Raw genomic sequence first — 25,280 nt, forward strand, 5'->3', positions numbered from 1 at the left:
TGTTGCCCACTCGGTAATGACAGCAAAGCTGCCAGCAGCTAGCCTAACAGGTCTCTCATGTGGTGCTACAATATTGATATTGTATCAGATTGCAAAGGGCTTTGCAGCCTTTTAATGAGAGCTCAGATTGATCAAGCAGCAGTGCTTGATCAATCCCTGGCTGTGCCTGCAGATCTCACCTCCATCTGATCCGTTTCACTGACCGAGAACGAGCAAAAAATAAATAAATAAATAAATAAATAAATAAATAAATCAAACCCCTTCATGCACACAATCCAGATACACAGACACAGAAACTGCACAATAAAGCAGAAAATCAAATATTTATATTGTGAACAAAAATGTCAATTTTGCCCTGGGTGTTTTCTCACAAACTACGGCGCTAATGACTTTTACGGATACTCCTGATTTTATCTTTCGGTCAATATGCAATAAAAGAGTGTCGTAAATTTCTCAGCCATACTGAGGGAAAAAAAAAACAGGCATCCTTTGTTGCAGTCACTATTTCTTGTTGTTGTTGCTAAACTGTTTGAATTAAAGTGGTTTTCAAGCTAAAACAAAGCCCGGCTTTCAGCGGACCCGATTAGAAATGAGATTAATCTGATTTCCATTAAATTAGCAGCACAGTTTAGCTCCTCTCCTAATCCTGTTGCAGAAAATGTGTTAACTTAATCCGTCAGAAACTATTCAAATAATAAAAAAGTTGATAATTGTGATACCACTTAATTTGGTGCAAGAAACTAAATAGTGGAACAATTAAAAATCTAGCTTTAGAAGAAAACAGAGCGACGCAGCGCTCAGAGTTTAAAGGTTTGCACTGGCCCACCACCAACACAAGTTCTGCCCATTTATCACACGGGACCCTCTGCTCTTTTAATATATAAAAAAACTCAATCTTGTGTGGCTTAAAAAGAGGGAGGTGCGATAAAAACTATTACAAAAATGCAACTATAAATGTATTCCTCCAGTGAGTAAGAACTAGAAGATAAAACAATGATTCACCATCAGCCATTAACAGGAGGCTGAAAGGTCCGGCTGCTGTAGTTAATCCCACAGCTCTGAAGCTAATAACCATTTTGTTCCACGTTGAACAGCAGCTTCTTATTTTTGGTTGTACTTATTAGTTGTTTTTCTGTTACGTTTTGACACATTACAAACAGTCGGTGGTTATTTTGCTCCTTTCGTCATTTCACATGTTTTCACAGTTTCAAACCAGAAACTTTGTACCCAAGTGGATTATTTTTATCCACTTTGACACAATTTACAGAAAATATTCTACTGCTGGTTTACTGTTAGGATTAGGAAATAAATATTACTGCAACGAATAATATTTACCAGCAGCAGGTCATTTAGTTTGCCCATCTGTCATGTTTTATACCTGGACATAGAGACGTATATGTGGAGAGTGCAACAATGCAAAGATATAAATATACGATTTAGTTCAATTAAACAAAAGACTTGAGCATTTTTATAGATATCTTCATAATTCATTCATAAAATGCTACAAATGAAAATAAAATTATGTACTATGATTGAAGTGCATGAGCATAAAGGATTTTCTTTTACAGGTAGAAAAATGGAAGTAAGAGACGAGATATCTCTTTCTACTTGAAGTGACTTGGAGACATTACAGACTTTTCAGGTCAAGGAAAGATTGCAATTAAAATTTAATCAAAAACACACACACAAAAAAAAACATGCTCAACAACTAAATCCTACATCCAGGAAAAGTATGTTGAACTAAAAGTTACTCTTAACGTCACAAAAACTAAAACAGAGGTCATGCTTTCCTAAAAGAACAAAAGAGGTTTTTCTTTGCTGCTTTTTTCCCCCCTGTGAGATCAGATTGCAGAAAAAAAAAGGGATGATAAAAGCAAATGGCAAACAGGCAGCTCATTCTAACACAAGCTGACAACCTTTCAGATGCACACCTGACAAACTCCACTCAGCCTCCAACACGAGTCTGTAAGAAAAGTAAAACGTTGGGAGTTTATCCTGCAGCTTCGACGTGAAGATGTCAGCCGAGACGAGTGAGGATGTAGTGAGTCCACCAGCACTACCAGGCAGCCTCTGTAATGGATCTTAAACTTTGCATCCCTTATCTTCCTTTTCACCTGCCTCCACAAGCTGCCATAAAAGCCACAGCAGAGGTCTTACAGACTTGAGTCTCTCCTATTAGCCCTCCATTAGACTCCTGTCAGAAAGGCAGCCAGCTGCCCCCCAACACGCCCCCACCCCCACCCCTCCATCACCCCCCACTGTTGCGATGTGATCATGACCCCCTTTCAGACCTTGAAACGCCCCCCTCTCCCCCAGATCTGCAGCAGGGAAGTAACAGGATGACGGTAAAAATGAAACCCTGCTCAGACTCGGAGGAGAGGACATTGTGATTGCTTGTCAGTAAAAAAAGACTATTCCACGGCTGTGCAGGCAATTGGTCACACCGAGATGTGATGTGAAAACCTCAAACACTGAATGCTGCATTACCACGGGTGGAAGGATATGAACTGTGGTCCTCTTTAAAGCATTCCAGACGCTCGGGCGACGCCAAAATCCTGCTTGTTTTCCTTACCTCCGCACTGTTTCGCCTCCTTAAAAATGAATAAACAGGGCCTCTGATCAAGTTCATAAAACTCGTGCCGTGCCAAAGCAATTCCCCAGACATGAGAGATCGGCCCCTACCATCGTACGTCTTTGACTCCTGTCCCCCCCGTGCAACTTTAAACCCTCTTGCTGGACCCATCCATCAGCTCAGAGAGAACATAAAGCAGCAAACACAACGCGGAGATACAGCCAGCTTTTCAACCATGAAGGGATTAATGGGGACCTATATCCATTTACTGTGGATTGCAGGGAGCAAGAAAGGTCAATCAGATTCATGAGAAAACGCTGTGGATGAATGTCTGCATTTAATGAACGCTGCAGAGAGCCAAGATCACTGTTACAATCTCCTATGTGGAGCAGCAAAGCAATGAAAATAAATGGGCGGCGAAGCCGATTCATGATGCTCGGCAAACGACCAGTAAATCCCCAGGATAAGCAGACAGGAGAGGGAGCGTCTTCATCTCGGGGAGAAGGACGCCGCTTCGCTGCCATCGTTCGGCCTCACGTCATGTTTTAGGAGACCGTTGGGAAGGAACGCCAACCGGGAGCTACTCCGCCGTTCCCTCGATACATCGCTTGACGTGCGATGTCATGATATCTGCTGATGTGACGATACGATTTCATGTATGATTGTATCTGATATTCATATTTTTAATTTATCCAGCCTGCAAACTACCATTACTGTTCTGTTCTCAGTGTAGTCGGATTTGGTTGTTTTTAAGACACTCGGTAAATAAACTTTGACCTGACTTAGGGTCTAAAGAGCTTAATGTGTTCATATTATATAATACAGATTAATTGATGGAGATACGTGGTCAAGTTCTATGGAAGGCCATAAGGGACACAAATTGCCACTTTTGCTACAGGTATGGCTAAAAAGCTGTGCAAAAAAACTGTGGTTTATGACTTGGAATGACATAAAATATGCCAGTCATCCCATCAAACTTTTTATGCCGTTGTAAGACTATTGGAGTCGCGAATGTGTGAAAAGATGAGTGAGGAGTCAGACCGATTTGCTTAGTGGCAAATTTCAACGTAAAAATCACGGCAACGGACGGACTACATACAGCAGTGGTGGATTACCCTCCCACCGAAGCATAGGCAGTTTATAGTTAGTATTTTCAAATTAAGTTTTAAACAAAGTGGCTTAAAACTGAAATACTAGAGACAATAAGACATTTTCTTAAACATATTTTGAAAACATGCATTTTTACAGTCCAATCTTACAAAGTTAAGTACAGTGATTGATCACAGAGTAGAATGTGATTCATCTGATTACATTTTAAATGGATTGACAGAAATAATACATATGAGCACTGGAAATTAGTTGAGAGAGTAAAAAGGTCGTTTTGAGGAAATTTAGCGAATGCTTCTTTCAGACTCTTTTACCCCCATCAGACTGCTTAAGTCAGATGAGCAGTTATGCAAGTGGACATAAAGGATTGTTTTCACACACGCACATTTTCGTCACAGCCCGGTGCTTCCTTACAAACGGAGAGCCGACTTCCCAGCTCGCTGATGGCAGCTGACACCCAACAGAAGAATGAGCTGCTTCTGTGTCGTCACCGTAAAGCCCGGCTGAAGTGCCGAGCGGCCTCACAGTGTGTGGCGCCGCAGGTTGGCACACTCACAGGGGTCTTTATTGGGGTGCTGTCCTAAGCTCCAGGCAGCGTGCCCGGTGTTGACAAAGCCTGGTATCGCCTGCTGTCAGCCCATTCTGTGTGCGCCCGGCGGAAAGAATCAATTAGGCCCAGCTCACAACAGAGCACTTTAATATTTGACTTTTAATCGGCGGGCAGACGGCAGGACGGATCATGAAAGCAGGGCTGGCAGAGTCCGTTTTACTGATGTGGAAAATGAGGGTCAGAAAAACGCTTCGGAGGACGACGGGGGGTGCATATCTCGTACCCCATTCGACGGCTTTCATGATCGTAAAAAAAAAAAGTCCCTCGAGATGTGAAAGGAAAATAAACTTTTATCGCTCACAAGATACTAAAACCTAAAAGCCTTACGTAACCCGCTGCAAGGAGCGGGGAAGGGTGTCACAAGTTCGTACCGAAAGAGGCGCATCGCTCTGCAGAGGACAGTGGTTTGAGAGACGAGAGCTGAGCTGAACTTTGAAGACTTGGGTGTTTAATCCCAGACTGCTGAAGGCCCTGCGTGTCAACAAAAGGATGAGGCAGAGAGAGAGAGAGGGAGGGAGGTGAACACTGTCCTCACACAGAGGGGGGTTTTGAAGTGGAGATCAGTCCTCAAAGAGAATATCTTACCAAAGGCCCGTCATTTACCTGTCGGCTCCTGCCAGTGTCACAGACGAGCGACGGAAAAAAATCAAAGTTCAGCTCCATCGAATATTCTGTCATGAAAAGTTTCTCGGCTGAGCATATATATCCTAAAACTAACGCAAAGAAGGTCGTCTGTTCATGCGAGGGTGATCTGATTAGAGCTTCACGTACTGCTGATGTTGAGGTACTAATGAGTCGCAGCTGTAAGTCGTAGCTTCTGTTGCGACTTACAGCTGTTCACACAGGATGGCTCTGATCTCGGCAAAATGCACCTGTACGTTACAGGATGCCGGCAGCACTGCACTGCATCAATTAGCAGACTACAGTGTCTACTGTAAACACATGGAGGCGGATTAATGCTACGGGCTCTCTAACTTTGCAACAAAAAAATAAATAAAAAAATCCTGCAGCTACAATAAAGTTTATGGATTTTTTTTTTTTACTTTGGTAAAGCAGCGTGATGCACGAGTGTTTCTGAGGTGATGAATCTGTTCGCCTGGAGTAAATAAAGTGTTGACAGTTACTGCGGCGGATAGCGTTTGTGTTTTATTTCCTCTGGGATCTGTAAACTCCACGATAACAGCAGCCGTAATCAGAATCTGACATATTTCTCCGCAGCTGGAGGAACGATGCCCACGGAGGTGTAAAACACGAACATCCCGATTCGCTTTGGAAAGACACGAGTGTCGCACAATAAAACTTTTGTGATTCCGTAATTTGGTTTTAGTGTTAAGATAGAAAAACACCAACCGGTAGGAAGGAAGCAATCAGTATGAAGATGCATCTCTGAGGAAAAACCACAAAAGTCTCACAAAACTATTCATGATGCTTGACCCTTTACATATTTGTCACATTATAATAACCAACTTTAATTTATGAGATTTTATGTGACAGGCCAACACAAACTAGTCCAGAGAAGCAGGAAGTGAAGCGTCCTTTTAACTTCAGAAAAATACATTTGGTCTTTAAAGCTGCGGTACGTAACTTTTATTAAAAAACAAAAAAGTTTTTTTTTACATATTTGTTACCACTATGTCATGACAGAATAATATGAGAGATAATCTGAAACATTTAACTCATCTACCGAAATACTCAGCTCCAAGAACCAATCAAAGCCAGGGGGAGGGTCTCAGTGCTGTCAATCACTCTCACGTAAGCGCTACTCACTCCTTCCCTTTTGCTCTCTGAACTCTACAGATTCCTCCCAACAGCAGAGTCTATCCTGAATGCTAAAGATACTTGTCATAGTCTAAATAGTGTGCAGTGTGTACACAATGGTGATTGACAGCAGTAAAATGCCGCTCTTGGCTCTGATTGGCTGTTTTTCACCAGGAGTGGTTCTTTTCTTGAGACAGCAATAGCAACTCAGAGAGGAGCTCGATCGTTTCACAGATTATCCATCTCATACCATACGTAAAAAACATATTTTTGTAAAAGTAGATTTAAATCTCCTTAGAGGTTTGTTAGAGAGCTTCAGAAATCAAATTGCATTGTGAAGAGCAACCACTAGACAAGCCTGGAGAAGTTTAAAGTAGAGTCAGGTTATAAAACAATACCTCAAGGTAAATAAATAAATACTACACTGAAAAAATGAGAATTGAGGGGTCTTTCATTTTGCACAAACAAAATAAGTTAATACTACACAAGACTATCATGTCTCTTGTATTTACACGATTGAATAAAGAATCATTTACTTAATTATCAACAATAATGAAACTACACATTTTCTTTACGTTGGTTTAACGTAATTATATTACATTACTAAAACCATTGTAATCATGTTTTATCATCACCGGAAATGATGCAATATATCAAAAGACACTATCAAATATGATTGGACAATAATAAGAGCGGTCTTTTTAATCTTAACCAATCAGAAGCCAAACAAGATATTTGTAAAGATATCGCGATTGCCGCCCAGTTTCTTCCGACTCCTCAGCGACAAGAACGTTTAAGACAAATCTTTAGAGAAATATCTATTAGGTAAGTGATCTAAATCTATATATTTTTTGTAGTTCAGAATGTTTCCACATGATTATTGTGTTGTATAATAGCTCATTGTTAAACTATCTGCATGTTCTTTGGTTTTCATTTTGCTAGCTATTCTTATTAGTATAGCTAATAGCTGTAGCTAAATACAGCAGTACAGAACAGTATGCTATAGTCCATCAAAGTTGTCCACAGAAGACGGTTGTTACCGATCATATTTGTAATTTGTGTGCTTGGGATAGATCAACGAGGTGGTTTCAATAGTTTCCAAGCAGTGAAATGCCACCAGGAGAAGTGTCCGTTACTTTATTTCCCTCATGGCTACTGTGACGATTTAGAACCGACTGGCTTCTCAATGTTCTGTTCGTATAGAAAATGCATGTTTTTTGTTCTTTCATATTAGCACTGTCAAGCAAATGAGCCACCTCTTCTGGGATTATACCCTTGTGGAAACATGATACACTAACAGAACCGATATTCGTTATTATGGTAACAATTCTGCATGTAGCGTCGCTGACAGAACGACAAAATAAGAATATGAGGGATTTTGAATACTTCGACGGGTTTCTGGGTTATTTTCCCTTATCTGTGGTGCACTGCGCAACATTAATGATCCCCTCCATCTTCATATTTCAATTTGCTAACGTAATGGTTCGACTGCATCAGCGCCGCTGTATGGATGCCAAGGCCATCCAGCTCAGTTCGCTGGGGGCGCAATGGTCCAGCGCAGTGCTGGAGCACAGTATTCGGTATGAGTAAAAATCCGAATGTTTTCCAAATTCTCAAGACTTATGCAAAGTGTCCTTTGTAAATATCTACTGATAACTGCAATATATGGTAACACATTTTTTTTCTTTAAAAAAAAATGTATAGAAATATTCGAAAAATAGTGTGCTAGGAACATTTTTGACAGATTTATGAACCACCTGCATTGGAACAGTACTGTTTTGTGAATGTGACATGCTTATTAATGACAGGTAGAATGTTTGTCATGTAGATGTTGTTATTGTGAGCCCAACAGTCGTCTCTGGCTCCCTGTCTCTCGCCGCTCCGCAAGTGTCAGTTCGTGAGTTCTCCTCCAGCGGCGGCGGCGTCTGAGAGCTCACCCTTTTTTCAATAGCTTAAGGGAAGACTCAATGTAAAGTGTTTACAAATTTGGGTTGTAGAACAGATGTAAATTAATTATGGCTCCTAGATAGGAATTGCTTTTTTAATTCATTTTTGTAAGCCAAGATGATTTAGTATAAAAAAACAAATTTAAGTTTCAAATGTGCCTTCCAAACTTTAGCACCCATGAATTTTATGCTGATGGCAGATATTTGTCAGGACATTGAGTTTTGGTAATCTGGTGAAGAGCTTAGATTTTTTTTTTCTTTTTTTTTTATATATGTGAAGTTACCTGCTGGATTTTCAGTTATCTCACTCAAGGTTATCTTTGTGTGTTACAGGTTTAGGTGGTGCTGGTAATGTGGAGTTGTAAGGGGTGCTCAGAAAAAGTGTCAAGTAGGTCCAAGCTTTTGCATCACTACAAATTAAAACATCCACATTTTGGACGTCATTGCCACTTCCCATGTACATACCTGCATTGTCCATGCACCTTTAAAACATGGAATGCACTTATTGTCCATCAAAATAAATGCCACAAAACAGTGTTGACCACTACAACAAAAGCTATTTTCTGTTGTCACCTTTGTGAATGCAATGATTTGGCATCAGTGCGGGACTATTTTGCTCACATATATTCACATCTAAAAAGAAATGAAACACTTACTTGTATGTTCCTAGGTTGTAACTTTAAAACAAACGTTTACTCTACATTTACGTCACACAAAAACCGTAAACACAGTCACTACACTGTGTTTGATTTTAAACAAGGCATAGTTAAAAAAGAGACCCCTTCTGCAAATGAATTTGAGGGAAATAGTCAGTTTGTAGAGCAGCTGGATGCCATTGTTCCTTCACACAGCCCTTGTCATACTGAGGACTTGGAAAAACTCATAGAGCAAAGATTTGCAGCTGCTTTGCTAAAACTCGAGCATTTGGTCCATGTTCCAAGCACAGCTATTGATGCATTTCTAGAGGAGCTGTATCATTTGATTTGTACTGCACCCATACCATTGTCCTGTGACATTGTAACAAACATATTGAATCAAAGAAACCTACATGTAGATAATGTGGTTGTCACAGAGACTGTTAGTGCAGTTTGTTCAGGCAATCCTGTGCCACGATGCATACAAAAGGGTGGTCTTCTAAGCACAGCGTATCTGCGTAAGCAGTATTACAAGAATAATTTCTGTGTTGTAGAACCAGTTGAATATATCCTTGATGTTAAAAATAAACAAAGCTTCCAATATGTACCATTACTGAAGTTGTTACAGCAGCTTTTGAATAGAAGTGATATTGTTGATGAAGTAGTTGAATGCCACAAAAAACAGAAGGAAACAAATACTACTGGTTCATATTGTTATCGGAAATCAAGTGATGGTTCCTTATTTAAGGAAAATACTTTCCTTACTGGAGAGAAGCTAAGGCTTTCTTTACGTTTTTATGTGGATGACTTTGAAGTGTGTAACCCACTTGGTACCTCACGGAAGAAACACAAGCTTTGTGCCATTTATTGGGTTTTAGCTAACTTGCCTCCTGAATCTCATTCTTCCTTATCATCCATCTACTTAGCAGTGTTATGCAAAACCACAGATGTTAAAACCTATGGTTATGACAAAATATTCGAACCCCTTCTACATGATCTGAAAAATCTTGAAGAACATGGCATTTATGTTCCACTTTTAGGAGAGTCGGTTAAAGGTACAGTCATAAGTGTAGTTGCAGATAACCTTGGTGCACACAGTGTTGCAGGATTTATGCAAAGTTTTTCTGTGGAATATTATTGCAGATTTTGCACAGGTAGAAGCAGTGATATTCAGCTACATTCTGTAGCATCTGGTGTTTTCCAGCTAAGAAACAAAGAGCTTCACCAGGTCCATGTAAAAGAAGCTCAAGAGACAGGTACAAGCTGTTATGGCGTTAAAAGAGAATGTGTCTTCTCAAAAAATCTGTCGCACTTTCATGTAATTTTTGGTTATCCACCAGATCTTGCCCATGATGTTTTTGAGGGTATAATCCCAGTAGAGTTGGCTCATTGCTTGACGGTCCTCATATCAAAGAAGTTTTTCACATTAGCCGACTTGAACAATGCGATTCTGAAGTTCCCCTACAAATGGGCAGATAAGACAAACAGACCTCATGTAGTGTCACAAACCTTCTGTAGCACAAAAACTGTTGGAGGAAATGCACACGAAAATTGGAGTTTGCTTCGGTTCTTGCCTTTTTTAGTTGGATCACTTGTGCCTGAGGATGAGCCTGCGTGGCTTGTTCTCATGGATCTGAAGGATATAACCGAACTTGTAGTTTCTCCTGCTCATAGTGATGACTCACTGGCCTTTTTGGAAAGCAAAATCATAGAGCACAGACAGAGATATCAGGCACTGTTCCCTGATATCAAGCTACTACCCAAACACCATTATTTGGAGCATTATCCACAGATGATCAGGCTTTTCGGTCCAGTAGTTGGGCAGTGGACAATGCGTTTTGAAGCTAAGCATAGCTTTTTCAAGCAGGTCATCAGACACACAAGCTGCTTCAAAAATGTACCTCTCTCATTGGCCTCAAAGCATCAGATGATGATAGCATACCATCTAAGCTCCCCATCTCTTGGCAAGTCTAAACTTGAGGTCTCAGCTATAACAACATTTCCAGTGGATTTGCTTAAAGAAGAGATAGCAAACATCATTAGGCATAGATTCCCAGACATACTAGAGGTCAACCTTGCACAGTGTGTGACAATAAAGGGCATAACTTACAGAAATGGAATGGTACTTTCTCACAGGGCAACAGGAGGATTGCCAGAATTCTGTGAAATAAAACACATCTGTATTTTAAACCACAGCATATACTACATTGTCAGAGAGCTGGGTGGCTGGTACAGAGAACATTTCAGAGCTTTTGAGCTCAAGTCAGTGTCCACAAGAGTATTCACTCTTGTTTCACTTAGTGAACTCCTTGACACTTATCCACTTGTTGACTACAAGATTGGGTCAGTCCGCATGGTGACTTTGAAAAGGCATATAGAAATACAAGGTATGCAGAAAGTGTGTTGTTATGACTTGTAATTCAATTAATTGATCACATGCATATAATTTATTTGTTATATTAATGTCTTATTTTTAAAACTATCCTTTCTAGATGTCTAATTTTTATTTTCTGTCCACAGAATAACTGTACAAAATGGGGTCTCCGCTGATCCTTAAGATCATCTTGACTGACGGAACAAGTCAAAGGCTCACTCTGTCCAGTGGGCCGCCTGAATCAATTGAGGACCTCATTGTTGAAGTAAAGAGACAGTGTTGTCTTGAGGGCAATTTCAGACTTCAGTTCATGGACTCCTTATTTGGGAACGAGTTCCTAAACCTCACCTCAATTTCGGAAATAGAAGACAAGGGGACAATTAAAGTCATTGATATTTCAAGGCCCACTATTATTCAGCAGAGTAATTCTATAGTTCTTGATTGTGTCCAAGACTCTGAGAACCCCAGTACTTCTTTTGATTACAACTCTTCCTTCATGACTGACAGATCTATTGATACAGATGTGTTGCCAAGTGAGTCAACAAGCTCGAGGTCTGCTTGGCCTGCTGTCTTTAAAGTGCCCAAGTTTCCCTATGATGCTGAATTAAAACTTCAGCAGGCAAGTATGTTATACAATCAGAATGGAACTGTACTTATTCCAGATCCAAAGTTGAAGTCAGCCATTCTTGATGGTTTGGTTCAGGAAATTCTGGTGTACAAAGTGTATGTCAGTGATAAAGAAATGGATCAAGTTGCTCAGAGTTTGATCAAGAAGCATCCCTGTCTAACTGAGAGAGGCTCCAGCACTGGTTATGGAGCATGGAAAATGAGCTTAAAATATAAGCTCTCCAACTATCGAACCCATCTACGAAAACTGGGATGCCCAGAAGTGACTGTGAACTCTTTAAAGAACAAACCTGCTGGAAGATGCAGTTCAGCCTTTGGTGTCAAAAAGGCAAAGAGAGCAGAAGTGAATTTTTGTCCACCATACCCAACAGAAGAAACTCAGGAAAGTTTAGAGGCGATGCGGAATGCTTTACTCTTGGAGACAAAGAAGAGGAACAACAGAGACTTGGTGAAACGCCAGATGGAAAAAACTTTTGCATACAGAAGACATGAAGTTGTTCGTGATGCACCGATGGTGGAGGCTTTCATGTCAAGATGGCCTGGTCTATTTGACATTAGAGAGGTATGACCTGTCTCATACATGTTTTTTTGGATACTGTGTTAATCTAAGATGTCTAGGCACATTTACTTCACTGTTCACTTTGGCAACACGAGTGATTGTGGCCTTCTTCCAGATGTTTATAATTTGAAAATCATTCCTTTGTGCTCATTTTTTTCAGATAAATGCTGAGTTTAAGAGAATTACGACCATACCGCTTCATTCAAAGTTCTTCTCTCAACTGGATCTCCACTGTGACAACCTGAGGAAGCTCTTCAAAAGAAGAGGAGGACAGCTCGGACAAAAGCTTAGACAAATTGTTGCACAAATGGATGATGTAAGTGATGTAGCCATAACACAACTAATAATATAGAAAATTACATTTTTCTTGTTTTAAATGTTGTCAACTTGGACTTTTACTCTTGCTTATTTTCATTTAAAACTTTACTTTTAACTTTATTAGTTTCTATCTCTTCACCATAAAAAAACATTTGGGTAAAGTACATTATTAAACTTCATTGTGAAGCACAAGGCTTGAAAAAAATTCTAATTTTTTCATACTGAATTTCCTTCAGTGTGAAGATGTTGATGTTGCACGGGAGTGTGTCATTAAGGGAGTCTGCATATATATGAGAGAAGATCCAGCCAAGCTCATCCATAAATATGTGGTATGTATCTTAATGTGTATTTACACCTAGTGATAGATAAATCAATCTAAATATAGAAATAGATTTAGATCTGCATATAGTTGTATCTATATAGACTTAGATGTCTCTAGATATCTAGAGATAGATCTATCTTTACATGAATAGACACATAGATCTGTCTATATCTACATGTAGGTATACTTGGAGATATCTGTAGAGAAAGGACTAGAGATATCTATCTAAAACTATCTATTTCTCTAAATCTATCTCTAAAACTGTCGATCTATATAAATCTATCTATATATCTATTTCTTTCTCTATGTTATGTTAACTATATCTATATATCAAGAACTAGATACAGCTAGGTCTAGAGAAAGAGATTAATTTGTCATTTCTTCACATAGGGTGTGGATGAAGCTACTATTGAAGAGGGTATTGGAGCCACCACCATCGGTGTTTTTCATCTTAAAGACTGTTCTTCAGCAGATGAAGACATCGGGGTCGTTCTTGAAGGCATCAGAGTGTTGTCCAATTTGGATAGTGTGCCAACAGCTGTTGCAATGCTTTTTGGACTGATATATGCAATGAACCTCGCCTACCCTGCTGACCTCCGCTACACTTTCGAGGTATTACAGAAAATAGTAATGGAACTGGATGGAGGTAAACTGTCAAACAAGGCATTGTCCCTTAAAAACCACCTCTATGAGTGAATAGAGATTTTCTCATGTTTAATTTGGTAATGTTCTCATGTTCAGTTTTTGTATTTCTTGTTGTATTCTTTATTGGAGGACACAAATGTATTTTTTTAATGAGGAACGTTCACCTGAAAGACTGGGCTTCAGCAGCTTTTACGTTCCAGTATGTAGTGCTACTTATAACACTACTGTTACTTAGTGTTACAAATATGTTAAAGAAATTTGCTATAAAAGTTACATTACACTGATTTATTGTCATGCAAATTACCGTATTTTCCGCACTATAAGGCGCACCGGATTATAAGGCGCACCTTCAATGAATGGCCTATTTTAGGACTTTCTTCATACATTAGGCGCACCGCATTATAAGGCGCATAGACGCTTCATACTCTATTATTACACATCCACATTAATAAAGAAATGGTCCCCGAGTACTTTATATAGTAGGCTGGCCCAGTCGTTGTTTCACTCACGGTGTTGGTGTTGCGATATTATGCCCAACTGCTTTCTGGGTAACACAGACCAACCGACACGCTGCCGCTGCAGTCTCTGTCTCTCTTCCCCTGCCCCTCCCCCCCTTTAAATGTATTATCAAACTTTATTAACAAACCAGTGTTCTGACAACTATCCCAGCATGCACCGCGCACTACTTCTTCTACGGGGGAAAAAGAAGTTGGCGGCTGCTTACTGTAGTGGACCAACTACGTAAGCAGCCTACTGCATGTCTGTGTAAACATGACGTCTTTCATTTCGATCTGAGTTAATTAGCGTAGCATTTCTGCCGGATTTTCACAACATATCAGCCACGACAATGGACAGGGGAACCAACAAGTTCATGTCATCTTTTTTGGACGACATCAAGGTGTTTGAGCCACTGGATGCCTCCAACATTGTGCGCGTCACAGCTAAAAGCTACCGATAGATGAGGAAAACAGCAGATCCTCACACCCTCAGCATAAATATAGCTGTGGACAAGATCACTGATGCCTATTGTTCTTGCAAGGCTGGGTAAGTCGGCATTCATGGTTTTGATGGTCCACAATGTACATTAGCATATGTTTACTACTGTAGCTTGTGTTTGTGAGATGGTCACGCACGTGGTAGCTGCACTGTGACCTAAAATGGGCATTAGCCAATGAAACGCGGCCCCTGTGGTAAGGTCCGTTGCTGGACCTGTTGTGGCTCAATATTGGTCCATATATAAGGCGCACCGGATTATAAGGCGCACTGTCGGCTTTTGAGGAAATTGAAGGTTTTTAGGTGCGTCTTATAGTGCGGAAAATACGGTACATGTTCAGAATTGTTTTAGAAATTTTACATACTTTTCTAAATCATTTTGTCTTTCATATTAATATCTTAAAGATAAACTTTTAAGCTGTAGTGTTTCCCTTGTAAAAAAATGTTCTTGTTTTTACACATTTGTTTAGACTATCACTATGGTATTACATAGTAATCAGTAAGACATGTGACAGATAATTGGTATAAAAAGTTTAGCTTTGTCTCATATTGACATAACATACTGATAGTTTTAACAAATATGTTAAAGTCTGTAAAGCTATGTACTGCAGCATTAATTAATGTCATTTGAATACATGTTCAAAAAGTTTGTAGAAATTTGACATACTTTTCATAATCTTGTACATCTTTTATAGAAATATGTCTCAGGTTTTCCTTCATGTTCATAAAAATTGTATTTACTAAATTTAAAAAAATGTATGTCTCTTCAATTTAAAATATGTTAAGTACAAAATGGTGTGATTTAAATTTTCTTTCAAATAAAACTAATTTGTTCAGTAGCACTCGCTTTCTTTGTCTTTCTTGTCAAATATCAGTCTTTAATTTTTTACAGTAGAACAGCATATAGAGAACTTGAAAAAATTAAGTAGGATTTAAAGCTGTAACATGTGTTCCATTAACATGATAGAATTGTGTTCGCCCAACACAATTTCATTGAGTAATACTGGCAATGAAAAATAAGCTGGTGTTATTCATTACAATAGTGTTGCTGAGACATAAAAAAAGTTATTGATAATACATAATATATTTACATTATGGTAAGAGATAAAATGTTTGTAGTTTCAACTTAATATTTTCAAGTAATCTCATGTAAATAAAATATGTTGATTTGACGAGCTTTAAGTATTTGAGGGAAAGAGGGAAAATATGTCGGTTCTACTTATTTGCATTGTGTGGGACGGATGTACACAATAAAATTAAGTAAAATGAACAGCTTTTTTCTTTCAGTGTAGCATGAGGATTGTGTAATCAGTTATTTGACAAATAAAAAAAGTTCAACACAGCTGCTGGCTTATGAAGAACCTGGTCATCAAGCTAAACTGAGTTGATCAGAGAAGCAGCCAAGAGGTCTGCACCAAGTCTGGAGGAGATGAGATACAACATTTTGGCTCACAAAACAAGTGCAAAAGTTTTTACACCAACTCTGTACATCACCCTACACACCACCCTCCTGCCTAAGCATGGTGGTGGCAGCATCATGCTGTGGACACAGAGTTCATAAGGGAGATGGATGGAGCTAAATACAAGATAACCCATGAAGAAAACCATTTCAGGCTGTAAAATCCCTAAAACTAAGACACCAGAACTATAACCCTAACCCTACATTAAACCTTGATTTCATACATGTTTATTTCTCGTCTTACGAAAAAGTCAAAATATGACCTGGGCAATCATGCCACGAGGCTAACAATTTGCAAGAAGGACAAATAACCATGAATCGTAATCCTTCAAATAAAACACAGTGAAGCTTGTTGCTGTAATGCGACGAGTTGGGAAAAAGTTTAAGCTGCGGGAAATATGTTTCCAAGGCTCTCCGTCTGTGACAGTGAGGAAGGAGTGGTTTCAATCAATCTGTGAGTAGGTGGTGAGCAGCCTTACCTTCTTTTCTAAACAAGCTCCTGTAGATGTTCTCCTCTCCCACAGAAATCAGCCTCAGACTGCCAAGTTCTGCAAGCAAACACAAAGTGAATGAATTCTTGGCAAGCGCGAGGCTTCAACACAGGAGCCCAAACAACTCGCATATCTTTGCCTTTCCAGCTTGTTTTCAGAAATCCTTTTTAATTAAAAAAAAAAAAAGAAAATATGTTCCCATTCTGATTCACTCAGACTTAATCTACACTCGTCCGTCTCTGCCATAGCAGTTTTTCATAATCCCGATGCCCCTCCCGTACCTTGTAATTTACACAAAGAGGATACTAAATCTAGTAAAGCACTCCAGAAAAAAAACACACACACACACACACTACATGAGAGGACTGTAGAAATACAAATGATATTCACGACAGATAATTTCATATTTTACTCCTACTGACGCCTGAGGAAACAGGAAATGGTTCTGGGGAAGCTTTAATTAGACCTACACCAGGAACAAGAGATAAAAATGGTCTCTGTTTTTTAATATTTAATATTGCCATCATCTGTGTAAAACTACCACAAGCAGACAGGTGAGTGATGTGCCTTTTTTTTTTTTTTTTTAGGATATTATTCCAGGACAATAGCAATAATGTTAAAAATACATTCAAGGTTTTAACACCACGTAGAAGCCGGATCACAATCCTGGCAGAAACGTGAAATCCTTTTATTGCTTTTAGCTCTGTGTCAGAAGCAGCCAAGGTACAAAAAAAAAAGCTGTTTTCTCTCAGCTCTTTCCATCAGGCTGCCATCTCACAGCATCACTACAATCTTGTAAAGTATGAGGCCTTGTTTTTCATCACCTGTCAGTGAAGGCACGTTGACAAGAATGGAGCCTGCGTCTCGAGCTCGTGTAGATTGGACAGGTGTCAGTGTCCGGCTTGTGAGCGTCTCGGATGAGTCGAGCAGACGGTTCGTAGCGTAGCGTGGCGTGGCGAGGCGAGGCGAGGCGCACACATCCATGTCTGCTACTCACCACAACGGCTAAGAATAGCAGAGGACTTTATAAAGCCGTGGTCGTCTCACTGCCGAAGCATGTCAACGACCCTCAGCTGTTCTCTGTTTGTGCTAAACTGAAAAACATTTGTGGACATCAGAAAGCCGGTGATGGAGACCAGAGGTTCCCCCAAACAGCATTAGCTTCCGGGTAAGGACCCCCTCTACAAACCCACAAACAGTGCTATGAAATATGTGAAGAATCGTTCACTTTTAGGAAGTTTTTTCCCCCTCATCATTCTATAATTATTACTTTCGTTTAGCAGAAATGATGCTTTAAAGTCTCCGATTTTCGTTGGCAATGAGTTTTGGGGAGCAAAGCAGCTTGATAAATTTGACTTTCAGCCCGTCAGAAAGATGAGCATGTCAAATAACATTTCAATACTTTATTTTAGCTAGGGTTGGAACGACTCCTCCAATGATTGCAGTACCTCGATTATTAAAACATTTATTAAATTCCTCGAGGAAAATTCATCTGCCCTGAAGCCTCGTAAAGTTTTGTTTTATTTAGCGCAGCGTGTTCTGGCCAGGTCGTTATTTGTGTCGGGCAGCGCGCTCACTGCCGCCTGTGAGTTGTTGCTATGTGCTAGCAGCATAAAGGCGAAGTCTCCAGGTTTGTGTCGTTTCTTGAGGGAACCAAAAAGTTTTATTTTTTTTAATTGACCAACGTGACTCTTGGAATATGCGATGCAGCTTTTCTCCACCAGGAACTGCGCGTTGACATTTTCAAAGCAAACGGTGAGAAGTGCGCTGCCAGTGACTGTGATGAAGAGAGAGACGGAGATATTTCCAAGTACTCGATTAATCGTAGAAATAATCAAAGGAGTACTCGCTATTCTTTTACAACAGCCCTAATCTTAATTTATATTTTAAGATTAGATTAAGATTAGTGACCTACTGCCTCAGTGACCTGGTCACTGAGGCAGTAAAATGTAAAAAATGTAAAAAAGGCAACATTTTTCAAACAGAATCTTTTAGGCACTACAATGAATTTTTTTTCTCTCATCAACCTTGCTTTCTGCATCAACTATTAACAGTGAATAGGACCATAAGCAGTCAGCGACTTTTACTAAAAAGCAGGCTTGGATATAACCTTTCATTAAACTTGACTAAAAATAAGAATGACTCATACTCGTAAGCTTTCAAAGCCCCAAAACTGGGCAAAAACCTTTTTACGTCTCAGATTAAGAATTAGGTTCTCAACAATCACAATGTTGCATGTTTAATTCACTCTAGGTAAAACAAGAAAGAAGAAAAAATGGCAGAATATTTAGTTTTGAATTTTCTAAAATATTTAGATTAATTTCATCTTAAAAGATGGACACTTCTGCTCTAGACAAAGTGCCTCGTCATATGGAAGCATTCGTCACATCACAACAAACTTTCCACTCCACCATTATGTCCCACTTTGTAAAACACGTCGGTTGTGGTTTTAACCAGACGATATGTGAAAAATTTGAAGGGGCATGAATACTTTTGTGAGACGTTTAAGTCCACCTGAAACTTTAAAAAGCCAAGTTGAAAAGCAAGTGACATTGGTATTTAAAACAAGGACACATGAGAAGCAAGTTCTTTAGTCATCACGAAGAAACAAAGCCGCAGACAAAATTGGTTCTGACAGCTTTTTCACAAGGCCAAAAATTGACACCCACATGCTTGCTGCATTCAGCAGACACAGCAGGCTGCAAATGACTTACTTTTCTTTTTCTCCCAATAAAATAGAAGAATGACAGATTTAATATAAATAAGCGAAGAGGAGGGAGGAAGGAAGGAGGGAGGGAGGGGGGACCGGTACAGGCTGCGGGTGACAAGGCGCTGTGACGAGCGTAGCAACCGGGGGGGGGAATGCGACACCTGGCCTTGTCCTTGATGTGAATAAGAGGATGATGCATCAAAAAGTGACAGAGCAGAAAGATGGTTATTACCCTGCCAAAGAGCAAGGGAAAATAGGGAGCAAGAGTAGAAAGTGACTATTTTTAGCAGTAGAGTAAAAATACACCAGCGCTTTACTTGATATTCCTTTTCATCAGAACATTTTGTCATTCCGATATTTTCTCCAAAACCGAATTCTGAACGCTGATTTCGGGACGACTGAATCGACTCGCTGGAATCAGCCATGCAAGCTGATGCTCTTCTTGACTGAGATAAGTAGGAGCAAGTCCTGCGCTCAGGTCGATCCTGTTGAAAGTTTGATCAAAGGAGTAAGTAAGCAGCAGCCCGAGGCTCTGTTTTCCTTCTCCGAGCCAGAGAGAAGGCCGATTGATTTCAGTGAGCTGGAACCTTTGCTTTTGCCTCCATCGATCCTTTATCTCCAGCCCTGTCTCCTCACCAATTAAGAGTTCACTAAAAAGCAACTCTTAATTATTTCCTCTTCACTGCCAAAAGTCTCTGCTGTGTTCACTTCTTCTGTTGTTTTTAATTCGCCACGTCTCAACCTGTGGTCGCAATCGTCACCGAATGTTAAGAACGACGTCGATCTCGTGATTTTGCAGGGTGTTAAGAGAGGTGTAAGAAAAGCTCCCCTTTTTTTTTTTTTTAAAGATAAAACTCGCCACACACGCTTTAAAAATCACAGCGTATACAGACCCGGCTGTTTACCCTGCAGCCAGATATCTGAAGGGATCAGAACGAACGGAGGTATTTTGGACGCAGAAATCGGGGATGTGTCTGAGTGTCAGGCGAGGAAGATCAAAAGATTCATTAGATGAGAATTAGATCAAACACGGCTGAAGTTGTGCGGACGCACAGAGGAGGTGTAAGAGGGAGCGTGGTCGACATGAGAGGAATAGAAATCCAGGCTGCGGAGCCAGAAAGCCGACTGACTAGGAGCGGCTTTAATTGCTGAGAACATCCACGTCCAAGGAATCTGCCGACATCGTCGTCTTTTTTTTTCTTCCCCCAGAACCATCAGAGTGTTATCCTCTAATCTGGCCACGTTCTGGGTGAAACTTTTATTTAAGCTATTCACACTCAGAAATTTCAGCCCTCCCTCCACCCCACGTTTCCACCCTTATGTTTAAACTTGTAATCCCATTGCATTGGTAGAGTGAGAAAAATCCAATTTCAGATAGCTGTAGGACCATAAATAATATTAGGCACAGCGGCGGCCGCACCACCCCAAGGGAGAGACAGAACAGGCTGTTGTTGTGAAGCAAAGAGAAGATGGAACACCATTTTTGGGGAGGAAAAAAGGAGAAATGGGAAAAAAAAAAAAAAAGATTAATAGAACACAAAATTTGAGTAGGCTGAGTTGGACACATGATTGGCGAAGCAAAGAACAGGTATGTTTGAGATAATTCGAGGAGAAGCAGAATCACAACGAGGAGAAGCAGCATTCGGCTTCTATGCACCAACAATCTGGAACAAACTGCAGCTGAGACACTGAGCTCCTTAAAATCCAGACTAAAAACTCACCTGCTTAGAGTCGCCTTTGAAGCAAAATCGACTAACTTAACGATGGTACTTGACTAAATGAAATGTTTCCATTGTTGATTCTATGTAAAACACTTTGAAATGCCTTGTTGCTGAAATGTGCTATACAAATAAAATTTGATTAATTGATTGACTCAACTAAAATGAAAAACTAGCTAGAAGCTAACTGAAGTAGTCATGTCATGAATGTCGTCCTCTGTAGGACTGCAACACAAACTCTTCTTCACTCTAGCCAGATAAATGATACACAAAAAATAGGTAAAGTGTCTTCACGTAAAATAAAGCACCTGTACTTGCACTGTGGGCCTGATCCAGTTGGTTGATTTTTATTGCAAAAAAAAAAAAAACAAATCACCAAAATAACAAAATCCTGGAGGAACTGAAAAGATGTTCTATAAAAATATTTACTTTTAAGGATTCGTTGATATTTGTTGCTGAACGGGTTTGATCGATATATTCTGGCACAACCGGCCCTTTAAGAGCCTTCATGACCTTATTTTAGCCCAAAATGAAAATGAGTTCGACGCCCCTGCATTAAGGCAATATCAGCTTGTAAATATAAAGTTTTTTTGAATGAGCCGAACTGTACAAGACGGGTAACGTTCTGAAAAAGTAACACCAACATTTCAGGAGTAAATAGTCAGTATAAGTAGTGTTTGTCAACTAAAGCTAAAGGACAGGTCCCGTCTTCAATCTAATGGAAAATCTGTGCAGGCAGCTGGAGATTATGGTGAAGGTGTGACTCTCTTTGTCCAAGAAAAATGTTAAAATACCAGTGGAACATGCAAAAAGTTGGTAAGTAGCCAATAAAGGAGTTTGAATACTTTAACAGCAATAAAACGTTTTGGATGGAGAGTATACTTAGCTATCCGACCCATTTCCTACCCACTTCATGATTGAACTGAAACCACTTTAAATCTAGATCTGCCAGAGTTAGGAAACGTTTCTGGCTGAAATTGCATTCCATTTTTATTTGTTTATATATTGGGATGTGTTTAATATAATCCATTCATGTCTATTGAGCTACAAGAATGTGTTTTACAGGAATGAAGTCAGCAGCTGTTATTTGTAATGAAGTCGGGAAGGTGGATTTTTGTTTCCAGCAGACAAAGCAATCAGAGCCAGTAGGACTTTTGAAATGAACCGAGTCATTTATTTGCTGAGGATAGCATATATTGAGCATTAATGTTTCTATGAGTCGAGTTCACACAGACGTAAATGTCCTCTTGTTAGGCAAACGTTTGCGGGTTCGTACCGGTGCCATCTCAGTTTTTTTTTTTTTTTTTTTTTTCAGGCGCACTATTGAGAAATTGGGTTGCATCCGTGACCAAATTGGTTGCAGTGAGCCCTGTCGTACTTAACCTCATATTGAGTTGCCATGACGAGCGACAGCATAATGAAATGGATAACGCGAAGGTTTTGGTGGGTTTCATTTTAAATTCTTCAGCCTCTCCGTCTCCATTTCCAGCCAGTATTCTCTCTGCAGCTGTTTAACTTCCCTTTTTCCCGTTTTATCAGTTTTACATTTGACCTTTTTCGAGCCAACACAGGCCAAAAGTGCCTTTTTGAAGAGTAAATTACAGTGGAAGAAAAAAGCTATTTTGAGTTGTTTTGGGTCAGAGTGTCTTACCCTCTTCCAATGAGTCCTGCAGTCCTAGATTCATTTAACTGTGACTTTAATGGCCCACTTAGTGTACTGCTATCCGAGTGCATTCATTGATTGCCTGCCGAAATTCAGGAGAGTGGGGTGTGTCTGTTTGTTTTGCCTCGCTAATGGACACCATCTCAGCATGCACCTCAGCCGAAAGCTAGCGGCAGAGCAAACAGAGATGAAAAGAAAGAAACACTGCCAGAGAAGAAAGGAATATAAAACAGTCTCAAAAAAAAAAAAAAAAATCAATGAAGCATATTTTTGTGTCAGCAACTCAGAAGGAGTGAAAGATGAGGACGATTCTTAAGGTAACAATCAACCCAGACCTGATAAAGCCTTGCTTATCAGACAGACAATCTGGTTTTAAACGATTCTCATAATCGTCGCTCGTAGCCATTAGTTAATTCTACAATAAATTAACCGCAGCTGTAACAAAATCGCAGATGAAGCCGATTGGAGACGGCCACTGGATAGAGAACTGAATGCTGCGTTTTAAGATGTAACACGGCTTTCTTTAGCAATGTTGCTGCTGTTTGATATTAGCAGTGAGAAGGGGCCTCAAGCTGCCGTCTCTCGGGATAGATGGGGCAGTGAAGCCCGCACTCTGTGGCCAGCAGGGTATAATTACATTTTCCCGTGGGGCACCTCTGCTGCACCAGCTCAGCCATACAGAGGGGAGAGATTGAAATCTGATTGCACTCACGCGCAGCCATCAAATGTCCACACGTCAACGGTGAGCGCGCGCACGGCGTGCACGCCGGTCTGCGTCTGGCACGAGCGCAGAGCGAATGAACGAGCGCGCGCCCAATCAAAAGCGTCGCCGGTCGCCGTTCTAGCCGACTGTTCTCGCGGAGGAGAGTCAGAGAGGCATTGTCGAAACGCCCTTCAGTCTCTCTTTCATTAGAGCTGACGGGAGCAGAAACACCGGTCTCAAACGCTGATCCTCTAAAGCCGCCTCATCGCAGGATGTACTAATGGCGACTCGTATATTTTTCAGACGAACACGGATTTGGTTTAGTACTGCTGACTATCAAACTGCGTTAAAAACGATTTAGAAGAGTTGCTGTGAGGAAGTGAATAAATAGTGCAAAAATAGCGGTTTGTCTCATGAGTTAGTGATTAATTTCTGGGGGGAAAAAAACTTATATATGTTAAAACATTTCATTTTCAGGGGCTTCAAATAGCCTAATTTAGCATTCAAGCTACTCTGTGGCTTTATGTTGGTTCTTAATATTTCAACACACAATTTATTTCAAATAGGGAGCTACGGTCTGCAGCAGACAACGTTTAAATCAAAACGTATATTTGCAACATTGAAAATTAGGTATGTCCTAATTGGAGCCCAGGTACTGGCTCCAGTTCTGATGATGTTATTTTAAAATGACCCATATTTAATCCTGCTGAACTGTTTTGTTTTGTTTTCCTCTTGTGTATTATGGGTTCTTACTGGGTTCTCTGGCCTTTTCCATCAGCCCAGAAGCATGCGTTGTTTGTCCTTTGTGTCTCTCTGTTGCCCTGAGAGGGCGCTGTCCAGGGCGTTCCTCTGATAAAATCACGATTGTGTACGTCAGGGGTCCCCAAACTACGGCCCGCGGGCCGGATCCGGCCCGCCACGTCATTTGGTCCGGCCCCCTGAACAATGCCGGATCCGGCCCGCCTCCTCATACCACAGAGCATTCAGTGTTTTTTTTTTTCATATATTGTATTTTCTGGTTTATATTTCTTCAACCACCAGGGGGCTTGAGCAGATGTGAAACTAACTTTCCCTCAATGGAATATATACTAGTCAGTCCCAGTCACCGTTTCACTCACGGTTTTTTCCATTTGCATTCTGGGTAAAAATCTATCTAAAAGCGCGAATGTGTCGCCCCACCCCCCGCTTGACAGCTTCAAAGACAGAACAGCCCTCCCCCTCTTCCCCCCCCCAACCCCCCCACACACAAAAATTTTCTAAGGTTTCTTTCTCCAAGAACTAAGACCGTCCCCCGACCAGAGAAAGGAACAGCTATGTGGCCCTCGCAGGAAAAAGTTTGGGGACCCCTGGTGTACGTATTCGGATTTCAAAGTCACACCGTTGAATGTTTTCAATACTCTGGGTTTTTTAAAAAAAGGAATAAAAACATGAGTTTTCTCTTTACTTTGATCAGCAGTAAACAGTTTGGCTTTATTATGTTCTAAAACTTAAAAAATGGGGGAGATTTAGAGCTTGTAGGATTATTTCAAAGCCAATGGGAGAAAAGATAAACTACGCTACGATATAACCACTTGAAAACATTCATGATGATGCATAGAAATCTTTGAATAAGAGCGTCTACATTTCAGCACAAAATATGTTTAGATTGCTTTCAAGTTGTTTTTATATTTCAACAAGCCGGTGTCCCAGCTGTACCTGAATGCAGCCTGTGCAGCTGCTTTGATTATCCCGTCTCATCAACAGAGATTCTTGCATTTTAAACCACGTATGGAGTTCGGTCTGATTGGATGCTGCAGGTTTGAAGCCAGATAGTTTTTCTCCATTAACTGTGATGTCTATATTCATCTTGACTTTGTTTCAGGTGAGTATTTCAGCTAAGTGGAGAGCCGGCTGTGTACTTTACTGCTGTATGGTGATAAAGTTGTTTGTTCTACATGTTTTCTCCTCTCTAGCTGCATGAGGAACCATAATGTTGCTACATAGCAGAGCTTGGTGATAGCTGGGAGTCCGATGTTTTGTTTTTTACTGTTTAAAGCTGCCCGCTGAACATGGCATTGGGTACATTTACCA

General features: G+C 40.3%; 2 protein-coding genes across 6 annotated transcripts in view; one reads left to right on the forward strand and one right to left on the reverse strand.

Moving 5' to 3' along the window:
- sulf2a (sulfatase 2a) overlaps window positions 1–25,280 on the reverse strand; it is an 89,918-nt gene that overhangs the window by 39,117 nt on the left and 25,521 nt on the right. For all 5 annotated transcript variants that reach the window (XM_088005397.1, XM_088005398.1, XM_088005396.1 and 2 more), the window contains exon 2: window positions 16,405–16,473. The gene's annotated coding sequence lies outside the window, so the exon portion shown is untranslated. The remainder of the gene's footprint in view (window positions 1–16,404; window positions 16,474–25,280) is intronic.
- On the forward strand, window positions 12,027–13,524 carry LOC148159598 (uncharacterized). Its single transcript, XM_088005395.1, has 4 exons — window positions 12,027–12,191; window positions 12,349–12,504; window positions 12,743–12,835; window positions 13,219–13,524. Exons 1-4 carry the CDS (start codon window positions 12,027–12,029, stop codon window positions 13,522–13,524), a joined length of 720 nt encoding a protein of 239 aa, XP_087861521.1.

Source organism: Poecilia mexicana, unplaced genomic scaffold (genome assembly GCF_051168715.1).
Source record: "Poecilia mexicana isolate PSO_F unplaced genomic scaffold, ASM5116871v1 scaffold_5, whole genome shotgun sequence".
Lineage (NCBI taxonomy): Eukaryota > Metazoa > Chordata > Actinopteri > Cyprinodontiformes > Poeciliidae > Poecilia > Poecilia mexicana.